General features: G+C 42.0%; 1 protein-coding gene across 1 annotated transcript in view; it reads left to right on the forward strand.

Annotated features, from left to right (window-relative positions):
• Positions 1 to 8,565: 8,565 nt before the first annotated feature.
• SLC24A1 (solute carrier family 24 member 1) overlaps positions 8,566 to 27,218 on the forward strand; it is a 41,063-nt gene continuing 22,410 nt past the window's right edge. The window contains exons 1-3 of the mRNA XM_043980462.1: positions 8,566 to 10,587; positions 16,440 to 16,493; positions 17,861 to 17,969. Coding sequence (XP_043836397.1) covers positions 8,566 to 10,587; positions 16,440 to 16,493; positions 17,861 to 17,969 — 2,185 coding nt within the window. The remainder of the gene's footprint in view (positions 10,588 to 16,439; positions 16,494 to 17,860; positions 17,970 to 27,218) is intronic.

Raw genomic sequence — 27,218 nt, forward strand, 5'->3', positions numbered from 1 at the left:
GCATTATTGTTCCAATTTTTTCACAGCTTCTCCAATATTTATTATTTTCCTTTTTTGTCATATTAACCAATCTGAAAGATTGAGGTGGTACCTCCAGAGTTGTTTTAATTTACATTTCTCTGATCAATAGTGATTTAGAGCATTTTTTCATATGGCAATAGATAGCTTTGACTTCATCAGAAAACTGCCTGTTCATATCCTTTGACCATTTCTCAATTGGGGAATGACTTGGATTCTTATAAATTTGATTTAGTTCCCTATGTATTTTAGAAATGAGGCCTTTATCAGAAATGCTGGCTGTAAAAATTGTTTCCCAGTTTTCTGCCTTCCTTCTAATTTTGGATGCATTGCTTCTGTTTGTACAAAAACCTTTTAATTTAATGTAATCAAAGTCTTCCATCTTGTATTTCATAATATTCTCTATCTCTTGTTTGGACATAAAGAGGTAAACTATTCCTTCCTCTCCTAATTTATCTATGGTATCACCCTTTATGTCTAAATCTTAAACCCATTTTGACCTTATTTTTGTATAAGATATAAGATGTTGGTCTATGCCTAGTTTCTGCCATACTATCTTCCAGTTTTCCCAGCAGTTTTTGTCAAATACTGAGTTCTTAACCCAGAAGCTGGAGTCTTTGGGTTTACCAAACAGTAGATTACTATATTCATTTACTACTGTCTCCTGTGTCTAACCTATTCTCTTGATCCACCACTCCATTTCTTAGCCAGTACCAAATAGATAATTTCTAAGGTCCCTTCTCACTTTAAATCTATGATCTGATAAGCTGTAAACATTCAACACTCTGGGTTTCATGTGAATATAAAATCAGAGCCAAAGAGAGTTAGTTAAAGGGTTCTAAAGGATATTTGTATCAAGCTAGAGTAAGCTAATTAATTTTCTCCTATCCACTTAATGGCTATGCTGTCTTTACATATTGTGCTGCATACTCACATTAAAGGAAATCAATAAAAAGTCTCTACGCTTCTGACTCCTCTTAACTTTTTCTCCTTTCCTTTGAAACAGCAGCCAACAGTATCATTGATAAGTAGAACATCTTCTAAAATGAGGATAAGACCAAAACTTTAAATTGAACAGCCAGCCCTGTAGGGAGCCAAAGGGAAGAGGGAGAAGAAAGCATGGGGGTAAAGAGCTAATTAGTCAGCATTTACCACCAGTCTCTGTCCTCTTTTCTTTTTCTTTTGGAGCGGGGGGGGGGGGGGGGGGGGGGACACAATGAGGGTTAAGTGACTTGCCCAGGATCACACAGCTAGTAAATGTCAAATGTCTGAGGCTGGATTTGAACTCAAGCCCTTCTGAATCCAGGGCTGGTGCTTTTATCCACTGTGCCACCTAGCCGCCCCCTGTCCTCTTTTCTTTAGCTTGATCTGTGTGTGTGTGTGTGTGTGTGTGTGTGTGTGTGTGTGTGTGTCTGTCTATATCTCTCTTCTCTCTTTCTCCCTTCTTTCTCTCTGTCTCTGTCTCTCTTTTAACCTCCATGCTCTCAGCATATAGTGCTGTTAGGGATCCCACTGTTCTATCAATACTATGGGAAGAGGTTAACAGTAACAACCAGGGCCAGGACAGCTACCTGAATTGCTTTCCCCCCTCAATCAAGGTTAAGTCTCAAGTATCAACTTGAAAGGAAATCCTAGTTATAAACCAAATATCTTTCAATCATCTACAAATTTTGCTCCTTATTTTCCTCTTTTTTTTTTGAGAAAACAAAAAAAAATCTCCATATATCATTCATGGCTGGGTAGATTACTGAAGCAACAAAGAACATTAGAAGATCCAGATTCCAGTTCACTTCGTCACTATTCTTTGTATTTCTTTCTACAGAAAGCTGGGAGATCATTTTTACATCAAGTGTCCCTGATAAAGGCTTCATTTCTAAAATACATGGAGACCTAAATCAAATTTATAAGACCACAAGTCATTCACCAATTGTTATATGGTCAAAGGATATGAACAGGCAGTTTTCCAATGAAGAAATCAAAGCTATCTATAGTCATATGACAAAATACTCTAAATCACTATTAAATACAAATGAACACAACTCTGAGGTACCACCTCACACCTATTAGATTGGCTAATATGACAGAAAAGCAAAATGACAAATGTTGGAGGGGATGTGGGAAAAGTGGAACACTGATGCACTAGTTGTAGAGTTGTAAATTGATGCTACCATTCTGGAGTGCAATTTGGATCTATGCCCATGCCTAGGGTCTCCCTAAAAGGGATGCCTTCTAGAAAGGTTTTCGTTGTACAAAATTGTACATGTGTATATATACTTACTCATACATGTGTATACATACACATATATTTGTGAGTAGTATTCATACATATATGTTTGTGTGTATGCCTATAGCTTCATATATATCAGGTGTAGGACAATTATTTATTTCTTCCACCACAGAAGAAATACTCAAAAGACTTATAAGTGTATATTAACAACTAATTAAGTTAATAAATACTTAAAGCATGAAATAATAAGCTATCACTTATTATATCCTCCTGGGAAGTAAAAACAACTTAACAAAAACTGCAGAATTGATATTTGATTTTCATCTCTGACCTGTACTGTCTGTGCAATATATGTCTGAGTCTCCTAGCAAGCCAGAGTAAGATTTGTTTTTATTTTTTGTTTAGTTCTTTCTGCTGCATCAACCTACTGGTGGTGGTCATCTCTTCTGAGGAAACTACTCCATGCTGATCAACTGTCTCCCAACCACTTTACTCACAAGGTTATTAACAAGGATAGAAATGTACACTTCTTAGGATTCATCTTAGTGACCTGAGCTCAAAGAAAAAAACAAAAACAGATGAGGCAGCCAAGGACTTGAGGTCTGGTCGAGGCAACCACTTGTTCTCACTGCCTTGTGGGTTTAGTTAACATTGTTGCTGGGACTGTGGGAGGGGAGAGAAATCCCTCTTTCCCCCTCATTGGAAATCCAAGGGGGAGTTGGTATCATGTCCCAAAAAGAGGCCACCTGGAGAGAGAGGGGGAGGGGATTGTTTCTTCAGTTCTTCTTACAGCCTACTGGGGGAATGATTCCTTGGCTCAGTTTCCAATCACCTATTTTTGAGCCTTCAGCCACAAGGTTCAAGGAACCAATCAGGATTCAAATATCTTTTAACAAGAGTAAGAACATGTGGCCCACTTGAAGGGGCCACAGCATATGCTTTGCCCCATTACCCATATTCTAAAACAAAGAAAAAAACCATTCCTCCAATTCTCTTTCCTGGAGTCTAGATCCAGATTTTCCTCATAGTCTCATAGGAAGTTTCATCCTTTATTCTTCCCTACTTTTGGACACTCATTTCTTTTTTTCTTTTTCTTTTTTTTTTTTTTAGTGAGGCAATTGGGGTTAAGTGACTAGCCCAGGGTCACACAGCTAGTAAGTGTTAAGTGTCTGAGGCCAGATTTGAACTCAGGTACTCCTGACTCCAGGGCCGGTGCTTTATCCACTGCGCCACCTAGCCGTCCCTGGACACTCATTTCTATGCAATATCCCTATCCTTACTTAGGTGCAGTTATTCTCTGAGAATAACTAGTATAGCAGCATGCTATACAATGGCAAAGACTATCTTTATTGTTTATCATGGCTCTGGGAATACAGAAAGCCAGCTGGTAGGTTTTAAAGAATCATGAGAATAAGTCTAAGAGAACAAAGATGATACTCGTAACTCATAAGAACTTTCTCATTATTAGGGCAGCTGGATGGAGTATATTTAGATAGGGGGCACAAGTGTGAGTTGAATATGAAGGGATGATATTTTTTAAAAAATAAAATGATGGTGGGGGGGACAGCTAAGTAGTGCAGTGGATAGAGCACCGGCCCTGGATTCAGGAAGACCTGAGTTCAAATCTGGCCTCAGACACTTGACACTAGCTGCTTAACCCTCATTGCCCCATAAAAAATAAATAAAAAATAAAAATAAATAATATAATATAATATAATATAAAATTAAGGGGTGAGACAGGAATGCACTGGGAGAAAGGGAAAGGAGAAAGGGAAAGGGAGAAGTGGAATGGGGTAAAGTATCTCACATAAAAGAAGCAAGAAAAAGCTTATATAGTGGAGGGGAAGATGGGGGAGGTGCTGGGAAGTGAGTGAACTTTACTCTCATCAGAATTGGCTCAAAAAAAGAAATAACACACAGCTCAGTTGGGTATAGTAATCTACCCGGCAGGAAGGGAAGGGAATAAGTGGAGGCGGGGAGGGAGGAAGAGAATTTGGACCACAAAGTTTTAAAAATGGACGTTAAAATTGTTTTTACATGTAATTGGGAGAAAAATTCTAAATAAATGGAAAAAATTTTAAAAAGAAATTTAACATATAGAAATAAGTATCTTTGTTTCTCTTATTCAAAAAGTTATTTATTTGTCTTATCCCTCTATCAAAGTGTTGTTAATAACAATGCTAATCTTCATTAATTCTGGGAGTATTTTTACAGTGGCAGACTAATGAATGGTCTCCAGATTCTGTCTTCGGATAGTTTATGGACTGAAATTTAGAACAACTACAATAGCTTAGGCAAAGGTCAGCTCAGGTTGAGAGCTCAGTACTCATCTTCAGTTAAACCTGTGTGGCCTGAATTCTTTCGAGGTGAACTCTCATCTGAAAGGGCGGTGATCATGGATTGGCCACCAGGGGCAGGAGAGAGAAAAGAAATACCTATTTTAGTTTTATCCCAGCTTCTCTAAGATGGGATCTAGCCAGGGTCCTGAAATAACTAGTCAAGAAAAACCAACCAACCAACCAAACAAACAAAAAACCTCTCTGAAAACAAAGTTTAAGTTAACGAAAGTTATCTCGGTAGGATATGACATTACTTTTTTTGGGGTGGGGAGTGATGTCACTTGCATAGGGGTAGGACTGCCTAGAGACAGAAAGATAAAATCAGTGACCTCTGCCATTCCTCTATGTCAAGTGTCTATGATCCAAAGGAATCTTATAAACCTTAAAGACAAGTTGCTTCCTAGAGCAGGGGAAGTGGAGAGGGAGCTAAATACCTTCTTAAGCATAAATTTCTTGTGGTTGTTAGTGTGTGTGTGTGTTGGGGGTGGGATGGTGGAGGTTGAGGACTCGTCAGGGACTTTTGAAAGCATTTTTTTATAGCTGAAAATAGCCCTCAGCCCTCAGTGCCCCAACACTTTCTGAGAGCAATCAATAAACATAAATAACAATGATTTGGTTAATTGAATAGGCTTTCCTCAGATTCCAAGGAGTGAGGCACAAGGTCCCTGAATATCCACCCAAACCAGGGGATAGTTCAGTTAGCTTGGTGCCCTGGGGATTTGCCTAGGTGGATCTGGGAACATCAGTGCACCCTGTTTCAAAGGATTCCTCCTTGACCCAAAGCCAATATTTTCTATGTCTTTCATTTTTTCATTCTGAAGAAACTCCTTCCCCATTCTCTTAGAGCCCTGATTCAATGCAGGTTTGCCTGCCTTTCCTGTGACAACAGTGGTGGAAATGAAAATCTCGAATAATTTCCAATTCCCATCATTTGGAAAGAAGCTAGAAAGAACTCTATCTCCTCCCCCACTAGTTCCCCGGGGTCAAAAGAGAGCAGATCTATTTCCCCCAAGCTCATCCAGAGGCACCAGCACCTGAACCTTGTCCAATACCCTGTAAGCTTCTTAAGGGCAGCAGGTATTAGATGGGATTGGATATCCTTCCACTGATATGTCCTTCATACCCGACCCTGCCTCGTGTTAATACTCAGCTGGAAGTAGAGAGGAATGAGAATGGGAAAATTCACTACCAGCCTTCTCCATCTCTACTCTTTGAGAGTGGGAGTCCAGAGAGCTTCCAGAACTGAGACATTTCCATCAATGGTCTACATGTTCAATTTGGATGTCATGGTTTGAAGGTAAATTTGACAATTTGTTAGTGTTGGCTCATCTCAGGAACTAGTTTGACACTGTTGCATAATATAGGGTAAGCCTAAAGTGGAAAGGGAACCATTATAACAACCTTTAGAATTTTCTTTATGATATTCAAATATGAGCTTGCTACAAAGCATAGGTAATACTAACAAAAGACCTTGAAGGTTCCAAGTATCTCGTTGAAAAGACAATTACAAGACAGAGAGTTGCGTAAGTTAAAAATCATACATTGTCATCTTCTATTGCTTTCTTTTAGCTTTAAAAATTACTTTCATTTCTTTAACTTGTGGAAAGAATATTGGACTAAAGATAAGAGAATCCAGGTTCTAGTTTTGGTTTTGACACTAACTAGCTGTATGATCTTGGATGAGTTACTATATTTCTTTGGGCATCTACAAAATTAGGGGGTTTGGCTTTATGATTCCTAAGGTAATTTACAGCTGTAAGTCCTATAACCTTGTTGCCCATTTGCCATACTTTACTTTTTAGTATTATCAGATGGCTTGATATGAACCCTTCTTTCTGACATGGTAGGCATAAAGGCCAGGTGACTTGGAGAAGCAGACATATAACTAAGATGATATTTGGTCTCTTGTGGTTCAAATGTCTGTTTTGTTTGGGTCAGGAAGTGCCCAACTCTTCTTTAACTAAAGACGTCTTTATCAAAGGATAAATGAATAAGATTGGAAAGGTAATGTGGTGCAATGCTGGGTGCTAGATTTGGAATTGAAGGACTTGGCCTCAATTTCTGTTTTTGCTACACACTACCTGGGTGACCTGGGTCAAATCATCTCTCTAGGTCTCAGTTTCCATCTCTATAAAGTAAGAAAGTTGGACTAGATGAATCAAGGGATCACAGAATATGAGAGTTGGAAGGGTCCTCAATGGTCATCTACCCCAACCTATATCCTAAAGGAATCCCCATTATAGTAAATCTGACAAGCTTGAAGATCTCCAAAGAAGGGAAACTCATCACCTCTTGAGGTAACTATTCCACTTTTGGACATTTCTTGATGAGCTTTAAGCTCCCTGCCAGATCTATGATCTTAACTGCAAAATCATAATTGATTTATCTAGTTATAATTTCCTAATTTTCTGGTGGTATAATTTAATATGAATTTTTTTTGAAAAATGTTCACAATAGTGTTTGTTGTTCAGTCATGTCTGACTCTTTGTGACCCCCCCATTTGGGGTTTTCTTGGCAAAGAAACTGGAGTGCTTTCCCATTTCCTCCTCTAGCTCATTTTATAGACAAGGAAACTGAGGCAAACAGGATTAAGTGACTTGCCCAGGGTCATGCAGCTGGGGATGGATTTGAACTCAGGAAGATGAGTCTTCCTGACTCCAGGCCTGGCATTCTAAAGGAGTGATTGTTTCCCATCCTAGTTCATTGTTTGTTAGGCATCTTAGTAAGGTGATATGTGTTGTATTTAGAGTCAAAGGACCTGGGTTCAAATTTTGGCTCTGCTATTAGCTACCTGTGTGCCCTTGGCCAATCACTTAAAACTCTCTGGATTTAAATTTGTTCTTTTGTAAAATAAGTGTACTTGCCTAGAGGTCTATTCTAGCTGCAAATCTACCAATTTATAGGTTTCAACTTCAGACCTCTTAATTACTGTTGTACTTCAGTTTGAAGAACCCCTCAAGCAATTGCTTAGGAAATGTTAATTACCGGTTAAGTGCCAAACCTCTTTGTCTTTCCTGATTTATGCAGTATATTTCTAGGGTAGCAGACAAATAGAAACATTCAACTTTCTTAGTGCTGACCTTCTTTTTTTGCTGTCTCTCTCAGATAATTTCCCTTTTCTATTTCTCTCCCATTATTAAATCCCTTCACTATATCTATGGGGAACATCAGCAGTTGAATGTTGTCAGGGCTGTTGAACACACAGCTAGTGCCTTATCCTTAAAGCTTGGCAGAAAAAATGATTGATTAAGTGGGGGTGGGGAGTACAAAGAAAAGCAGCATGGGGGAGGGGGAGAAGGGCATTGGACTTGGGAATCAGGAGGCCTGAGTCTGAGTCCAGATCCTGCCATTCACTAGCTATGTGACTTTGGAAAAGTCATTCAAATTCTCTGGGCTTTGTCTTCCTCAACTATACAATGGACAAATGATATCTGAGATCCCTTCCAGTTCTAATAATCTTTTTAAAAAATAAAAGTATTTTATTATTTTCTAGTTACATGTAGAGATAGTTTTCAATGTTTGTTTATATAAGATTTCCAATTTCAAATTTTTCTCTAATAATCTTTTAATTGCCCTTCTCAGAACAGCCTGACTCTATCGTCAGAGGCCAACTAGTAGTATCCATGTTATTGGAGGCCATGTCATTGATGCTCTTCCCATAGTAGAAAGGATAAACAAGACAGATTATTCCTTCCTTTCATGCATATACCCCACTGTCCTGTTGGATGAGACTCTCCTCACTTCAGGGGACTTGTCCTTAAAGGCTATGACATAAATCTTGGGTTCAATGAGGCTGGTATTCTCTTTTACATATAATTAGGATTTAATTTCCTTTCTTAGAGGAAAATATCTTATTTTTCAGGTTTGCAGACACTTCCTGGGATTAATGACTTACCTTTCCCTAATGACCTCCCCAAATCCTGGAGGCAACTCTATTCTCCAATGGCTGGAGTGAGAATCCTTTAAGAGGTACTGACCACAATGGGGAAGCTGATCAAATTTTGGGGACAGGAGAAGAGGTTAGTTCGACGGAAGAGACTTCAGTGGAATCGAGTTCTCTTCCTTTTGGGCATGATACTCATTGGCTCTACTTACCAGTTTTTGAGGAGCCACTGGACCCTTCCTACAGTATGGACAGTCATGTATTCCCAGCAGCCAATGAAAATGGTGAGCCGGGACCTTCTTAACAGTGAAACAGTAACATCGAGCAGCGGTCATGAGAAATCCAGTCTAGCAATGGAAGGTAGTACATTGAATCCCCAAGTTACAGAAGACAGGGACAAGTTAACACCTTCAACAACAGTGGCAAAGAAAAACCTAAATACACCTAGGAGAATAGTGAATAACTCTACCCCAGTGACTCAAGTGATACCTAGGAGAAGGAAGAAAAATTATACCTTAACAACAGGCAAGCAAATTGTGAAGAACTATACTACAACCCCAACCAGTAGAAATGTTCAGAACCCTACCTCAACTACACCTAAAAGAATTGAGAACTACATGATTATCCCCAACACAACAGTGAAAAACAATGACACAATGACAACTAGGAAAACAGTGGAAAGGAAGCTTCTGGCTACCCCCAAAAGAACAGTGGAGAATACCCCAGGGACCCCCAAAGGAATAGTTGAGCATACCCCAACTACTCTAAAAAGAATAATAGAGAACACTGTCTCATCTCCTCCAACAAAAGTAGTGGAAAAAACAACTCCAACAATTCCTAAAAGAATAAAGGAGAATACCCCAGCTGTCCCCAAGAAAGTAGTGGAGAACACTCCAACTACCCCCAAAAGACTACTGGAGACCACCCCAACTTCCCCTAAGAGAGCAGTTGAAAAGAACACTCCAGCTATCCCCAAGAGAGCAGTGGAAAACATGCCAAGTACCCCCAAAAGAGAAGTGGAGAATACCCCAACTACCCTCAAGATAGCAGTGGAGAAGAACACCCCAACCACCCCCAAGAGAGCAGTGAAGAACACCCCAGCTACCTCCAAGAGTGTAGTGAAAAAGAAGAATTCAGGTGCTTCAAAAAGAAGAGAAGCAGACAATGCCCCAACTGTTTACCAGATAATGACAAAGACAGGCACCATGGTACCCAGCACAACAGTGGAGATCAATACTTCTCCTGGATTAGGTATTGTGAATACCCCAACCAGAGCTAGGGTTCTGACATCAAGAACCTCCTCAAGCAGGGGGATGGTGAAGAGAACCTCGACAGCCACTCTCAGGGAAGGAGCACACAACACAACATCATCTGCCATGGCCATTGTTGCCCCTACCACCCATATTCGGTACTGTGTGTTTGTAGAGCCTGTCCCAACAGTTCCTGCCAGCCTTTCCCCTTCAACAGGCATAAACCCTTTCCTTGATGAGGCTAACCATACCTCCACCACAGCCCCTAAGCTGCTGGACCTTCACCCCAAGGCAGAATACCCTCCAGATCTATTCAGTGTGGAGGAGCGGAGGCAAGGCTGGGTGGTCCTACACGTGTTTGGAATGATGTATGTGTTTGTGGCATTGGCTATCGTGTGTGATGAATACTTTGTCCCAGCCTTGGGGGTCATCACTGATAAGCTACAGATCTCAGAGGATGTGGCTGGAGCCACCTTCATGGCTGCGGGGGGCTCTGCTCCTGAGCTCTTCACCTCACTCATTGGTGTTTTCATTTCTCACAGCAATGTGGGCATTGGCACAATTGTGGGCTCTGCTGTGTTCAACATCCTCTTTGTCATTGGCACTTGTGCCCTATTCTCTAGAGAAATCCTCAACCTCACCTGGTGGCCCCTCTTCCGTGATGTCTCCTTCTATATCTTTGACTTGATGATGCTCATCATCTTCTTCTTGGACAGTCTGATCACCTGGTGGGAGAGCTTATTGCTTTTGATGGCCTATGCCCTCTATGTCTTTACAATGAAGTGGAACCGACAACTGGAAGTCTGGGTGAAAGAACAGCTCAACAGGAGGACAATGGCCAAGATTATGGTTGGGACAGGTCTCAGCAAGGTAAGCGAAGAATCCACAAAGGGTGGGATGAGGTAGGGCTTTATAAAAGGTCTATTCCTCTTTTTTTGAGGACAGACAAGGGAGACTAGGAAGTTGAAGGGGGGGGGATTCTCCATGTTTGTGAAGGAATCTGACCAATTGTGGGAATCAGGATAGAAAGAAAGGGCTGGCCAAACATTACAACTGGAATACCAAGTGGCAAGCCCCCCAGTAGGAAAGTGGGAGAGGTAGTGTGAAGCTGAGTGGATGGGGTTCCCCAGGGAAGAAATCTCTTCATGTAAACCTCAGGATACACAGGGAATGATGGAATGGATAGGAATGAATAAGAAAGCATATGGAGATTTTATTATGGCATTCAGTATGTGGATGAGTATACTGGCATGCATTAGTCAAACCCCAAACAGCACAGGTTTATCTGGTAGTTTTCCTTAAATACCAAGGGAAACAGATGGGAAGTAGGGAATTCAGACACTTGAACTGATTGATCAGCCTATGAAATGATCCAGTTGGGAAATCTCCCAACTTCAGCAGCCTTACGTCAGGATCTCTCTTCTGACATGCTATGAATCCCAAAGATATATAAGAATCTTTCCAACATTAGTTGGGGGGGGGAGGGGAAGGAGTAGTTAGGAGATTGGGACTCTATTAAGCAGCATCATTGCAAGGAAAAGAGCATTTCAAGAGCATTCTGAGCACATTTTTAGTTCACAAATGGTCATTAGGCCATTTTGGGGGGAAAGAGAATAGAAGGAAGAGGGCAAGAGTTCTTTGTTCAAGGCCCTTTCTTCACAATTAGGGGTGGGGGAAAAGGTCAGGGAGAGAAGTTTCCTGCTGAATCTGGTTTCAGATCCTGCCTGTAACTTACTAGCCCTCTGACCTTGGACAAGTCATTTAATCTCTTGGGGCTTCAGTTTCCTCACTTATAAAACAAGGGGGAATGAAGTAGATGGCCTCTAAGCTCCCAGTTCTAAATTTGTAGTCCTCTGACCAAGTCCAAGGACAAGAAGTCATTATTGAGTACCTAAAATGTTCTGAGGGACATAGACATAATTCATGTCCTTCCCCTTGGGAGTTTACAGTCTAGGTAGACTAAAAAAAAAATAAGATAACACATGCCAGAAACCTGGAGTGTTTGTAGTCTAGACAATGAGTATTTCAGGGAGGTATAAATTCCTGCCCTCTGTTTTAGCATCCCTCTGTGGGAGTGGTCCCAAGTGATTACTGCTTCATGCTATTTGCTCTCATTCCAACCTTAAAGGGAAAGAGAAGCTATGGATTGAGTGAGAAAAAAATGTGTGATTTCTTTAAATCAACATATTCATTAGGAAAATAAAATTAAAATCATGGAAATGGACCTAGAGGATTTTAAACAAAAGCTTGTTTATGATCTGTTTCTGAAAGATGTGAATCAAGATAAGGAAGGGCTAACAAACTACCCATCTCAGGTTCCTAGACTGGCCTGACACTGGTTGGTACTGTGGGTGGGAAGGGTGGAATGATTTAACTACTTAACCTGAAGTAGCTTTAATGCTGAAGCAGGCACTGTCTTGGCAAAACTATGCCAGATATACTGCCTCCTTCGCCATTTTTTTAGTGTGGAGGGAACTTACACCCTGCCATCCTTACAGCCTGAAAGACCTGAGTTCTAGTCCCAATTTAGCCTGTGAGACCCTATCTCTGGGCCATATATAGTTTCATCACCTATAAAATGAGGGGCTTTACTAGATGATTTTCTAAGTCCTTTCCAGCTCTAATATTACATTCTAAGTAAATAAGAAAAGCAAGGTTTCCAGGGGCATTTATAATGTTCTAAAGAAACAAACTGTTTTCAACTACTTTAGTAGCCGTTAATTTGCATGACAAGCTAATGTACTTATTATCAATCTGTCTTCTCTGTTCTCTAAAGTCTACCAGGATCTCTGTTAAAATCCTAGGATTTCGGGCAGCTAGATGGCGCAGTGGATAGAGCACCGGCCCTGGAGTCAGGAGTACTTGAGGTCAAGTCCGGCCTCAGACACTTAACACTTGCTAGCTGTGTGACCCTGGGCAAGTCACTTAACCCCAATTGCCTCACTAAAAAAAAAAAAGGGAGGTGAGTCTAGGAGGTAAAGTTTATAAGGGAGGATCCTTGAGAATTTGAAACATTAGAAAGACAACTCCAGTGGGAGCAAAGTGATACAGTAGAGAGCCTGTCCTGGAGTCAGAAGGACCTGAGTTCAAATGTGACTTCAGACACTTACTAGCTATGTGACCCTAGGCAAGTCACAACCTCGATTGCCTGGAAAGAAAGAAAGAAAGAAAGAGGGAAAAGAAAAAGAGTGTCAACTCTGAACCAGGTTTCTTGGAAAGGATCTTTCTTAGCTGAAAATAGGGTCTAGGTGACAGAAAGAGGAGGAATCATAATACAACCTGCTTTGCTGTAGAGTTAAGTGTTAAGAAGGAATTTAGACATCATTTGTTCACTTCTCTTATTACAACTGGGAAACCTGAAGTCCAGTGAAGAAGGTCTTGCTCAAAGTTACAGCAGGAAGTGCCAGAGCTGCGATCTGAAGTCAGGTCCTCTGAGTCTAAATCTAATGCCCTTTCCATTGCACTTTACTGCCTTTTCAGCTACCTTTGGGATGGGAGAGAAAGGACCTGTACTCAAGGACAACTATAGATTTGGGGGAACACTTTGCATGTATAAGATAAACTTGTACTTTTCTTTTCTAGCGTTTACTCATCCCTGTGTCTGGGTTTTAAAACTAGAACCACAGAGAGGAAGTATGTTATACGTGATAGAGATCTGGCCTCAAAGCCAAAAAAGACCTGGATTCAAATCCTGCCTCCTAACACATCCTGGGCTTGGAATCCTGAGGAAGTCACTAGCCTCTCCGTGGTAGGGGACATCTCACTTCTAAGAATAATTAGAAACATCATAGATCCCTGGGGCACAGTAGATGATAGAGGGCTGGACTTGGAATGAGAAAGACCTGGTCTCAAAGCCCACCTTCCTCTGACACTTATTAACTATATGATCCTAGGCAAGTCATTTAACTTCTCTCAATCATAGCTCATTTTAGTTATTCTTAGACAACCCGGACAGATTTGTACCTGATGTACCAATCTAAGGACTCAAGACTGGACCTGTGATTTCATTTGTAGAGGGAGGTCCAAGTGAGAAGATGTCCCCTACCACGGAGAGGCTAGTGACTTCCTCAGGATTCCAAGCCCAGGATGTGTTAGGAGGCAGGATTTGAATCCAGGTCTTTTTTGGGGGTGCTTTGAGGCCAGATTTCTTTCAACTATATCACACTTCCTCCTTATAGTTCTGTTTTTAAAACCCAGGCACAGTGTTGAAAAAATGCTAGAAAAGAAAAGTACAAGTGTATCTAATCTATAAAATGGGTATGATGATACCTATTGTACAAGTATATCTAATCTATAAAATGGGTACGATGATGCCTATTGTACCTATCTCACAGGGTTGTTATGAGGCTTAAACATGATAATGGATATAAAGTGCTTTACAAACTTTAAAACACTACATAAATGTGAGCTGCTACTATTATATGGCCAGTCTCCAACAATGGTAGCCAAATAGTTTCTTAAATTTGGTTGATAATTACTTTGAAACAGAAGGGTATCTGGACAGTGGGAGAGCGCCGTCAATGTCCTAGTACATCATTTTGAGAAAAGAGGAGTGTCACTCTAGAACTTAGCTTCCTGGCTGCTTGCCAGTCAAGATCTGTTGTGTCTCAAAGATATCATCTTTGACAACTTCTGATCAGAGGATAGAAGGGGGGAAGTTGTGGTGGCCATAGTGGAGAGAGAAGAGGGTGCCTGAATGGTCAGTGTTTGTGTATAGGTGGGTGTGATGCCAAATCAATGAAGTGGAAGAGGACTATAATGGGATGTATGATGATTAATTGGGGCATCAATTGGGGTCAGACAAGGGAGACTCTGAGACATAACAATAGTGTGGACACTAGTAGAAGTTACATCATTTATTTTTCCAAAAATGTTGCCAAGTATCTCTATATAATAATGAAAGGCACGGAAGCACTTTGAAAAGTTCAAAGCATTCTACAAATGTCAGATATTATTATTATTAATAATGAATGTTATGTGATAAGTACAATGAACCTATTAGATGGTATTTTTGAGATGATCATCCCTCAACTCTAGGAGCTTACAATATGATTAGAGAGACAATAATTACCCACATAAAAAATTAAATAACATTGCAGTAGCTATCACAAGGCAGTATGGGATAAATTCCAGCTGAATGATACAGACAATAAGTATTCTAGGAAGGGGTGAGTCCTTCTAGCTAGGTTGGTACAGGAAGGCTTTGAGGCAGAGATGGGAGCTAGAATTTCAGTAGGAAGAGGGGAAGAATGAATGACTCCTAAGAAAGAAGGGGAGAGGGATGGTGTGAATAAAGACTCAGAGATGAGCAAGAACATGACATGCTAGATCATGAACTAGATCAGTACAAGTCTGGCAATATTGGGAAGTGAAGGAGAGGGGAAAAAAAAGAGAAATGTACATGATATTATATGTTTAAAAGGAATAGCAAGTTGTACATAATAGATTTGCAGTTTCACATGGAATCATCTTTTTATTATTTTACTATGTGGGGCAGTGAGGTGGCACAGTGGCTGTCCCTGGAGGCAAGAGGACCTAAGTCTCACTTCAGACACTCATTAGTTGTGTGACCCCTGGGCAAGTCACTTAATTCCAATTGCCTTAAACATCCAGGGCCATCTCCAGTGGTCCTGATAACATATCTTGCTACTGGACCCAGATGGACCTGGAGGAGAGAGTGAGGTTGTTGACTGTAAGAATTATTGTGATTTGGGGGACCCCATCTTTAGCTAAAATTGGAAAGCCTCGGGCATGCCCTGCCTCCCTCCCCCCAGCTGGGGTATGGAAGGAAACCCCATGCCTTGGCCAGCCTTGGACGCCAGCAAATTAGCTTGTGGTATGTGGGTGGTTGGCTGGGTTTCCTGTGAGAGAAGGGTTTTTAATTCTGGGGGGTAGAGAAGAGGATGGGAGGAGACGGGAGGAGAGTCCAGAGGAGGAGACAGGAGGAGACGAAAAGAAGAGAGGGAGAGGGAGGAGAGTTCAGGGCGGCAGGCAAGAAAACTAAACTCAGATGCACAGGGGGATAGATGAGGCTAAACTCGAGACAGCTGAGTCTGGTGGGCAAGTTACAGGTCGTATTTCCTGCTTGTCTTTGTCCCTATTTCTAAATTTGTTCCCACAATAAACCCTGTTCTTTTTTGTTTATCTGAAAAGAGACTTTTTAATCTCATTTTTTATCAGTCTGGTAGAAACGACTGGGGAGGCAGCAGTGTGGAAGAGATCCCACATTAAATTTGGCCCATACAGATTGGTGGCCTGTATGGGGCTTAACGAACCTGAGGGATCTTTTAAACTCTCCTTACATGACCTTGTGCAGCCCTCCCTCACTTAAATCCAATTCACTGCAAGTCATGACATCACCTCTCGAATTCATGGTCTTCTTTGAGAACAAAGGACAAACAACAACATTCTACTATGCTATGGAAATATTTGTTTTATTTTATAAATTAAAAATAAATTAAATAATTAAAAAAAGGGAAATTAGTAGGTTGGGCCCAGATTATGGAGGGTCTTAAATATCAATCTAAGGGGTTTAGACCTATTTAGATAATTTCTAAAACCGGATTAACTCCTGGATATAGATGAAAAAATACTTGATCACGCACCAACAGTCAGATAAACAGCATGGGACTGGGTGGTTTTCACTGAGTATACAGAATGTAGGTGGGTGTGGTGGGCTGGGACTCGTGTGACATTCTTGTGACTCCTGTCCCTGTTTGTAGACAGGTAATGGGGACATCGCTGTGGATGACCTAGAAGATAGCAAGAAACTGAAGGTGGGTGCTATCTGGGGCCTGACATGGTGTGGGGAGCCCAGGATTGGGGGCAGGGAGAAGTTGCATTTCCTTGGCTTAATAGATGGGAACCCAGGGAGCAATGCACTGGGAGTTGAGATCCTCATTCTAGTCCCAGCTCTGCAACTAGACTAGCTGTGTGACTTTGGGCAAGAAGAAGATATTTACATAGTGCTTAAGTTTTTCAAAGCTCTTGATGTACATTATTTCATTTGATCTTCACAATAGCTCTGTGAAGTAGGTGCTGTTAGCCGCATGCCCATTTTACAGATGAGGAAACTGAGGTTCTGAGAAGTTAAGTGATTTGCACAGGATCATCCATTTGCAAATAATCGAAGGATTCAGAGAGCATCCTGACTTCTGCAGGCCCAGGGCTCTTTGTACTACCCTCTGTTGCCTCCTGTGGGCAAGTCATCAACATCCTCTCAGCTTCAGATACTTCTTCTGTAAAATCAGGGGGTTGGACTCAATGATATCGAGGTCCTTTCCAGCTTTAATACTATGAGCTTAGAATCTAGAATGACACAAAGCATGAAAAGAAGAGACCTATGAGATCCAAATGAAAAGAAAACACACTTATAATGGGAGGTAAGAAGGGTACTTCTGGATGGGTATTCAGGATTTCGGAAAACTATAACTGCGCCTTAAGCTATTTGACTGCTAGTTTGTCCCAGGGTTTTCTCTGGGATTTGGGGGTGAATTATCGAGAGAAAGGGGGGAAATTTTGAGTCTGGCACCAGGGAGACTCTCCAAGGAAGAGGTTGAGACCCTATGGGTTGTACCCATGGATACATTGATACTATTTCCTCTTCTCTCTCCTCCTCTTCCCACCCCCTCCCCAAATCCAGAGAAAATCTTCCAGCCCCTGCTTCAGTGACTTTGGGAGGTTATTAAAGCTAGATGCGTTAACAGTCTGGGTGATATATACTGTAGCCACTAGAGGGCAATATGACCTCACATGCAGAGTGCTGAGTGTACATTTGTGCGTGCGTGCGTGTGTGTGTGTGCGTGTGCACACTCATGTTGTGCACATGCATAAGTATGGGTATGTTTATTGCTATGTGTGGATACAGTCGCGTGAGTTTTGTGTCTGGGTGTATCTGCATGCACTCATCTCTTCTCGGGGGTTGTGTGAGTTGCCAAATCACCTTGAAAATCTTGGAGAATTACTCTGGTCACTAAGTAAACCAGCCACAAGGCAGCAGGGAGTTGTGGGATGGGCTTCGTTGTTCAGGTGATAATCCAGTCTGGGAAATCAGTGCGGAGTCCTCCACGATGCCTCCTCCTCCTTATCTGAAGCGGGCGGGGCGATTCAGACTGAGGCCGCTGTGGTGTCTCCCCTTACTCAGCTCCCGTCCATTCTGACCCGAGGAAGCGGTGCAGCCTCGCTACACAACAGCACCCTCCGCAGTACCATCTACCAGCTCATGCTGCACACCTTGGACCCCCTAGGGGAAGGTAAGTGAAGTATCTAAAAATCTGCCTGGAGCCTGGACCAAACAATCCCCTCCTCGCCTCCCACAGCTGGAGAACTGGATCCTGGAAGTCTCAGAGGCAAGAGACAGAGACAGAGACAGAGACAGAGACAGAGACAGAGACAGAGACAGAGACAGTGACGGAGACAGTGACGGAGACGGAGACGGTGACGGAGACGGAGACAGAGACAGAGACAGAGACAGAGACAGTGACAGAGACAGAGACAATGACAGAGACAGAGACAGAGACAGAGACAGTGACGGAGACAGTGACGGAGACGGAGACGGTGACGGAGACGGAGACAGAGACAGAGACAGAGACAGAGACAGAGACAGAGACAGTGACAGAGACAGAGACAATGACAGAGACAGAGACAGTGACAGAGACAGAGACAGAGACAGTGACAGTGACAGAGACAGAGACAGAGACAGTGACAGTGACAGAGACAGAGACAGAGACAGTGACAGTGACCAAAGGAGATAGAGATAAAGCAATGGAGGAAGATGGAGCCAAAAACAGAGGAAAAGGCTCAGAAAAGAAACAAGAGACAGGGAAAGAATAAGGACAAAGGCAGAAAATTGGAAGGCAACTAGGGACAAAGATGGAGACCAAATCAGAAGCAGAGAGAAATAGAAACAGGGGTGCTTGAGGAGACAGAGAGACAGCCAAACTGTGCCTAAGACATGTGGAACTTCATACGGGACTGGATGACTTGGCAAACCCCCAAAGATCACAATGTCCGCCTCAGCCAGTAACTCCAAAGCTTCCAAGGGACTTGGCCTCTGATAAAGTCTGTATTTATTTGCCTTGGGTTCTTGGGAAGATGTTACTCAAAGACCATCTTGTTCTTGTGACTCCATTCTCCAGTTCCCCACAAAGGGAGGGGGAAGAGGTCAATGTGATAGAATTTACTCGGGCAAAAGCTTCCTCTTTTTTGAGGGGCGCTTTTCTTCATCTCGTGTGCCCACCTTAGATCCAGGGCTGATTTGTACCCTCAAGGCTGCCCTCTACCCTTAATGGAATGGAAGCTGAGCTGACTTGGAATGTCACTGGATGACATAGGGCCTGAGTTCCTTATTACACTGGAGGTCTCCAAGCAAAGGCCAAACAACCACTGTGGGTGTAGAAGAAATCCGTGCCCTGATAAGGGGGCTGGACCAGATAACCTAAGCTAAGGTTCTTCCAACTCTGGGAATGTATGATTTATGATTCATGGTTTGAGAAATGCACACAGGTAGTGGCAGTCAGTCACAAGCATTTGATCGCTTACTACATGCCAGGAATTGTGTTCAATTCTGGAAATCAATCCCCATCCTCAAGGAGCATATACATTTTTATGGGGGAGACAATGTGTAAATAACTAGGTAGATACGAGAGAATGAAGAGTGGATAGAAGGCAATCTTTGAGGGAAAGGTATTAACAGTTAGGAGGGGAGAAGGAGCTGGAGCTGGAAAAATCTCCTGCACAAGGTAGCATCTCGGCTGAGTCTTGAGGGAAATTTAGGCAGAGAGTTCTGGGCAAGGGGGATAGTTGTGGAGATGCAAGGTGGATGGTCTTAAGAAAGTACAAGTAGAGTAGTGTCATTGGATCATGGCATGCCTGAGAGGGAGGAGGATCTAAGAAAGCTGGCTACAAAGGAAGAGATTGGAAAGAACTTTACATGTCAAACAGAGGACTTTTTATTGGATTCAGGAAGATCATAAGTAAAGGGCTTTGCAGACTTTAAAAGTCTATAAACGTTAGCTGCTATTATTATTAGTTATTAACAGAGAGCCACTGGAGCTCCTTGATTTGGGGATGACATTGTCAGACCTATACCTTAGGAGAATCATCTTGGTAGCTGAGTGGAGGATGGATTGGAGTAGGGAGAGACTTGAGGCCACGATACTGCTTAGAAGGTGACTGCAGTAGTCTAGGTGAGAGGCGATGAGGTCTCATACTAGAGTAGTTGTGTGAATGAAGAGAAGGGGATAACATGGCACATGTTGTGAATGTAGAAATGACAAGGTTTGATAATAGATTGGATATGTGAGGCAAGTGAGAGTGAGGAGTCAAGGATGAAACTGAAGCTGAGGACCTGGGTGACTGGGAGCATGGTGGTGCTCTTGCCAGTGATGGAGAAGTTTCAAAGTGGGGGAGGGTTTGGGTGAAAGAAAATCAGTTCTGTTTTGGACATATTGAGTTTTCAATGCCCACGGTATGTCCAAAGCAAGATGTCAAAGAGGTACAGCTATAGCTCCAGAAGGCTACTAGGGTAGGATAGATAGATCTGGAAATCATCTATATAGAGATAATAATTGAACCACGGAAAATGATGAGGTCACCAAATGACACAGTATAGAGCAAAAAGAGAGTGAGAGAGAAGCTCATCCAGAGAGACAAGGTGATCAACAGACTCAAATGTTACAGGGAAGTCAAGGAGAATCAGGACTGAGAAAACAGCATCGGTTTTGTAATTGGATAGCTTTGGAGAGGGTAGTTTGAATGGAATGCTGAGGCTGTAGGGGGTTTAGAAAAGAGTGAGGAGATAGGAAATGGAGGCATTGAGATTTCCTTTTCAAGGAGTTTAGCTCAGGATGGGTAACATATAGGACAAAAGCTAACAGAGATGGTCAGATCAAGTGAGGGTTTTTTAAAAGGATGGAGGAAACATGGGTATGTTTGTAAGTAGTAGACAAGGACATAGTAGATAGGAAAAGATTACGATAAGAGAAAGAGAGGGGATGATAGTCGGGCAATCTGCTAGAGAAGTTGGGATGGGTTGGGTCAAGGGTGCATATGGAAGGATTTGCCTCAGGAGACAATGAGAAGGGCCACATCTTTATCTGAGACTGTGGGGATGTAGGAGGAGATAGTGGAGGGAAATATTTGAAGGAGATGAAATGAGAAAGCCGAGGCAAGGAGGAGCTCCCAGGTAAGGGTCCCAATTTATTCAGTGAAGTGTGGGGCAGTATTTGCTTCACAATTCACCTTCAAGCCAGCAATGATTAGAGATTTGTAGGTGGAAGAGATCTCTTGGTCCAAATGAACTATGTTCTCTCAGACCTTCTCATTATCAGAATTACTTCTTTGTTCATGGTCACATTGGAATGCTTTCTAAGTAGCCTATATGTAGCAAAGACCTTCTGATCTCAGCAGCAGCAAAAAAAAAAAAGTGGGGGGGTGGGGAGGGCATTCTGCAGATGAGGAAATTAAGACTTTACAAAGCCATTTTTTTTTTTAAAACAAAGCAAGCCACTCATTCCCCACTTAATTCTGTTAGGTAATATAGGAACAGCATTATTTTACACCCCCATTTTATAGATGAAGAAACTTAACCTGAGTTAAATTCCCAGGGTCAAAGATCATCTGATCAATAGCTGAAATCGGAATAGAACCTTGCAGTCCTAGGTCTCACTATACAATAATAATAGCAGGCATTTATATAGCACTGACTGTGTGCCACACACTGTGTTAAGCGCTTTACAAATATTATCATCTCATTTGATCCTCACCACAACCCTGGGAGGTGGGTTCCCTACCCGCTTCAACTCAGAGGTCTGAACCTCCTCCATAGGGATAGAACAGATTTCTGCTTTAAGTGTAGGGGTTTTTTTTGGGGGGGGGGGATAGTAGAAGACAATTCTTATCTTTCTACCAAGAAATTTTCTTCCGCTGTGGATTTCATCTTTGCTGTGTGCTTTACTCCCAATTCAAAGGCAAAAGGCACATGTCTTCCAAAGATGGGGTTGGGGGGCAGCTAGGTGGTGCAGTGGATAAAGCACTGGCCCTGGATTCAGGAGTACCTGAGTTCAAATCCGGCCTCAGACACTTGACACTCACTAGCTGTGTGACCCTGGGCAAGTCACTTAACCCCCCATTGCCCCAGAAAAGAAAAGAAGCTAACAAATATGGGGTTGGGAGAGAAAAATTATTTTTCAAAGGCACCTAACATCCTAAAAGTCAAAAGCAGAAAGTGATTGTACTCCCTTCCTCTCCAGACTATTTAGTCAACAAGCTTTTACTTAGCAGGTGCCAAGCACTGTGCTAGATCTTGGGGATACAAAGCAGACAAAAAAGTCCCTTCTCTCAGTTTCCCAATATGCAAAATAGTCCTTCCTTGGCTCCTGAGGTCAGAAGGATATTGTTACAGACCATTTAGAAAGACCTGAGAGGGACCAGTAGCCACCACTGAGTGTTTAGGAGAGGGAGGTGGGACGAGGGAGGAGGCATAAATTCGAGGCTTTGATCAGTGCAGAGAACAGGAGATGCTGAAACTTGAGCAAAGTGAACAGAGCTAGAATGTAATTTTTCGCTTTCTCCCTCTGATTCTTCTGCTCTCACCCTAATTAGAGCTTCCAGGGGGCAGCTGTGATTTCTCCTCCGAGCTAAGTCTTAAGGTAGATAGGTATTTATTACAGGGGAATGTCACAAGGGTGACTCGCCCATACCGCATCACCTTCACAATGCGACAGATAACTCAGGAAATGAGAGCGGTCCAGGAAATTCGCTGCAAACTAGTTTCAATTTATGCCCAGGCCCGACTGCCAAGTGCCAGCAATGCAATCGCAATCGACGCCCGAATTGAAAATCCCCGGTGAAGTGCTCCAAGTGGAAAACAAAAAAATCGATTGCGGTTGTCGCCTCCCAGTGATTTGCGAGTAGAGGCTCACAGCCCATTAGAGAGACTATAAAAGGCGCGTTTTCCGAAGGGTCTTTCTCGGAGGAGGGCCAACCAGATATTTACTTTCTTCTGATCCCTCTCTGCAATTGGATTCCTAATGTCTGCAGTTGGTATTCAGGGGACCCATGGGGAAGGAGGTATTCAGGCCCCCCTGTTGAGCCTGGGAGACCTGAAAAGTCTCTACTAATTTGGGGTGCTGTGGGGCAATGGAAAGAGGAATGAACTTGAAGTTGTTAGGATTTGAGTTCAAATCCCGACCCTGACCCAAACTACTTGTGTGACCTTAAGTAAGTCACTTAACATCTCTAGGCCTCAGTTTCTACATCTATAAAATAAGAGGGTTGGACTGAATGACCTCCAAGGTCCCTTCCAGCTCTCCATTTTCCCTGTACCTCCCTCTCCCACCAACCACAAACAGTGGTTACTTATTAATTAATTAATTAAAAGTGGTAATTATTAATTAGCTAACTTCAGAGGAGCAAGGGGTACAAATATAGAAATGGAGTAGTCCCTAGCCACAAGGAGATTACATTCTAATAGGGGGGATATTCGCAGATAAATGAATAAAGGATTTTTTTTTTGACTGGACCAATTATTTTAGCAGTGTGTACTCTTCTATGAACTTCTCTAGAATTTATATTCTGAGGGCCTAAAAGCAGAAGTGACTTGTCCAGGTAATACAGTCAGTATGTGTTAGAGGAAGCACTTGAACCCAGAGATCATCCTGATTCCAAGGCATGGTCTGTACATCAGATCAGTGGTTCTTAATCTGGGTTCTGTGAATTTCTAAAAATTTTAATAATCATATCCAATATAATTGGTTTTCTTTGTAAATCTATGTATCTTAATTTAAGCAGTTAAGAACCTTATTCGGAGGGGGTAGCTAGGTAATGCAGTTGGATAAAGCACCGTCCCTGGATTCAGGAGGACCTGAGTTCAAATTTGGCCTCAGACACTTGACACTTACTAGCTGTGTGACCCTGGGCAAGTCACTTAACCCTCATTGCCCCACAAACAAACAAAAAATAATAAAAACAAACCTTATTCTGAGAAAGGGTGCAAAGGCTTCATCAGACTGCCTGCCAAAGGGGTTGACACCACATGAAAAGTTAAGAATCATTGGATTATAGCATGAGGCTTTTCAGGAGAGATATCCACAATACTTACTAATAAATGGGGAAACCAGTAAAGACTGCTGGAAGGAGAAAGCTCTTGGCATTAGCCTGAGAGAGTGACTGAGGTGCCGAGAGGCAGAGCTGAAAAGTGAGAGCATTGAAGGGATGAAGGACAGCCAGAGCAAAGGCAAAGAGGTGGGAGATGGGATTCTGTAAGGGGGGGTGGGATACCAAGGAAGCCAATTAGGCTGGGTCATTGAGCCTGTGATTAGAACATGTGAGGGAGAATAGTGTGTAACCAGTCTAGGAAGATGGAAAGCCTGGAGACAGGTTGAGAAGAGCTTTAAGTGCCAAATGGAGGAGTTTATTTTCTCTTAGAGGCAACGGGGCATCACTGAGGATAGATAGGAGAGAAGTGATCTAGTCAGACCTTTGCTTTAGGGCTATCAATTTGGCAGCTCTGTGGAGCAGTGGTGTTAAATTCAAATAGAAATGGGGGCCACATATTGACTTAGAAAACTACATATTAACATTATCTATGTTCTATCGTGTTTTTATTTTGTTAGATATTTTCTAATTATGTTTTCAGGCTTCGCTTTGGAGTGTTGCAGGTCTGTGGGCTGGTGTTTGACAACTTCATGTAGAAGATGGGTTGGAGAGGGGAGAGACTGGATAAGCAAGACCAATTAGGAAGCTATTACAATAGTTCAGGAGACAGGAGATGAAAGATTAAGGTGGTTGTGGCACAAGTATAAAGAAGGGGGAGATGTAAAGGAGGAGGTGGAATCAATAAGACTTGACAATAGACTGAATATAAGGGGTGAGGGCAAGTGATGAGTAAAAATAGGATGTCTTGAGTGACTGAAAATGGTGTTGCCTCCAACAGAAATAAGTTAGGAAGGAGGTGGGGCAGCTAGGTGGCAGAGTGGATAAAGCACTGCCCCTGGATTCAGGAGGACCTGAGTTCAAATTCAGCCACAGACACTTGAAATTTACTTAGCTGTGTGACCCTGGGCAAGTCACTTAACCCTCATTACCCCACCAAAAAAAAAAAGAAATAAGTTAGGAGGAGCAGAGAAGATTTAGGGGGAAAGATAATGAGCTCTGTTTGGGGCAGATACTGCTCAAGATGCCTATGGCCCTTCCAGGTAGAGATATCAAGTAGACAATTGGAGATAAGGGACTAGAATTCAGGTAAACAATCAAGGCTGGGAATGTAGATTTTGGAATCATTTATACTGGCTGATAAGATCAGCAAGATAGAGAGAAGATAGAGAAAACCCAGGACAGACAGTATATTCAGGCTCAGGGGCAGGACAAAAACCTACAGAGAAGACTTAGAAAGATCCGTCTGTTGGGTAGAAAGAGAACCAGGACAGAGCAGTATTACAAAAACCCAGGTAGGAGGAGAGAGGTAGTCAATGGCATTCTGGAGGGGGAAATTGATGGTATCAGACACTGTAGAGGTCAAGAAAAAGAGGTCATTTATTTTTTCAATAACGAGAGCATTGCTGATGTTGGAGAAAACCATTTCAGTTGAGTGATCAGGGTGGGAGCCAGACTGTAAAAGGTTGAGAAATGAATAGAGTTGAGTCTACAAGTGTAGACAGGATTTTGTTAGTGAAAGGGAAGAGAGAAATAGAACAGTTCTTTGAGGAGATGGTCGGGGCAGTTTTTTTTTCCTTTAAGTAATATTATTTTAAATATTGGAGGCAGCTGGGTGATTTAGTGGATACAGTGCCAGGCCTGGAGTCAGGAAGACCTGTATTCAAATGTGGTCTAACACACTCACTAGCTGTGTGAACCTGAGTAAGTCATTTAACTTCTGCTTGCTTTAATCCACTGGAAAAAGAAATGGCAAACCACTCCAGTATCTTTGTCAAGAAAATCTTTCAGGGGATCATGAAGAGTCAGATGATGCTACTGAATGACTGAACAACAAAGCAAGAAATTGGATGGGATGATTTTTTATTTGATATAGGCCAAAGAAGCATAGTAATGTATTCCTTTCTCTACCAAAAAAACAACAACAACAAAACCCTCGGGGTGTGTAGCGAGGTATATCACACACACACACACACACACACACACACACACACACATGTAATGTGGGTTACTATTCTAATAACTCAGCTTAAAATGCCTTTCTGGTCTCCTAGCTCATAAACCCTGCTTTTGCTTTCATTGAATAAAGTTTTTAAGTATGAGGGAGATTTGTAGGTAGTAGAAAAAGAGTCTATGGTTAAGGAAAGGATAAAAATTAGGGGAAGAGAAGGAATGATGGGAGGGAACAAATTCTTTTAAAACACAGGAGGATCTGATATCAAGGGCACAAGGTATTTTTGCCTTGAGAGTAAAGGTAGGGGGCAGTTAGGTGGCACAGTGGATAAGGCACCAGCCCTGGATTCAGGAGAGCCTGAGTTCAAATTATTTTTTATTTATTTATTTATTTTTTATTTTTTATTTTTTGGTGAGGCAATTGGGGTTAAGTGACTTGCCCAGGGTCACACAGCTAGTAAGTGTCTGAGGCCAGATTTGAACTCAGGTACTCCTGAATCCAGGGCCGGTGCTTATCCACTGCGCCATCTAGCTGCCCCATGAGTTCAAATTCGACCTCAGATACTTGACACATTCTCGCTGTGTGACCCTGGGCAAATCATGTAACCCTCATTGTCCTGCCACCCCCCTCGCCCCCGCCAAAAAAAATGAATGAGAGTAAAGGTAGTATCTAAACTTTGTCTGAATTTTCTAAATATCACAGGAAATGAAATTTCTCAACCACTTCACCAAAGCCTTCTCCCTCTATCTTTCCCTTTCCCCTAGAATGACCAGATTTTGGAAAAGATCCTTAGCATGCCTCCCCAACCAACCTCTCTGTCCAGGTTGGGGAGTCTCCACCCTGACCACTGACGAAAGCTCCTCCAGCCTGTGACTTAGGTCAAAGAACCCCAAGTCTTGCACTTACTTCTCTTCCTCTCTCCAGCATGGGACACTGTTTTCCCAAGAGAGGATGCAACAGTCAGGAAAAGGTAGGGAACAGAAGTTTCCCAGTTATAGTGATGAAGGATTTTTTCTTTAATAATATTTTATTTTTTCCAATTATATGTAAAGAAAAATTTTAACATTCATTGAATTTTTTTTTTGAGTTCTAAATTTTCCCCTTCTCTCCATCATCTCCTACCTTCTTAAGACAATAAGCAATTTTATATCGGTTACATATGTGCAATCATGTGAAACATATTTTCATATCAGTCATATTGTGAAAGAAATAGACCAAAAGAAAAAAACAAAAAAGATAAAGAAAGTGAAAATAACATGCTTCAATCTTCAGTCAGAGTCTATCAATTCTTTCTCTGGATGTAGATAGCATTTTTCATCATGAGCCACTGAATCATCTTGAATTATTGTATTGCTGAGAATAACCAAGTCGTTCACAGTTGATCATCGCACAA

The sequence above is a fragment of the Dromiciops gliroides genome, chromosome 2 (genome assembly GCF_019393635.1).
Source record: "Dromiciops gliroides isolate mDroGli1 chromosome 2, mDroGli1.pri, whole genome shotgun sequence".
Classification (NCBI taxonomy): Eukaryota; Metazoa; Chordata; class Mammalia; order Microbiotheria; family Microbiotheriidae; genus Dromiciops; species Dromiciops gliroides.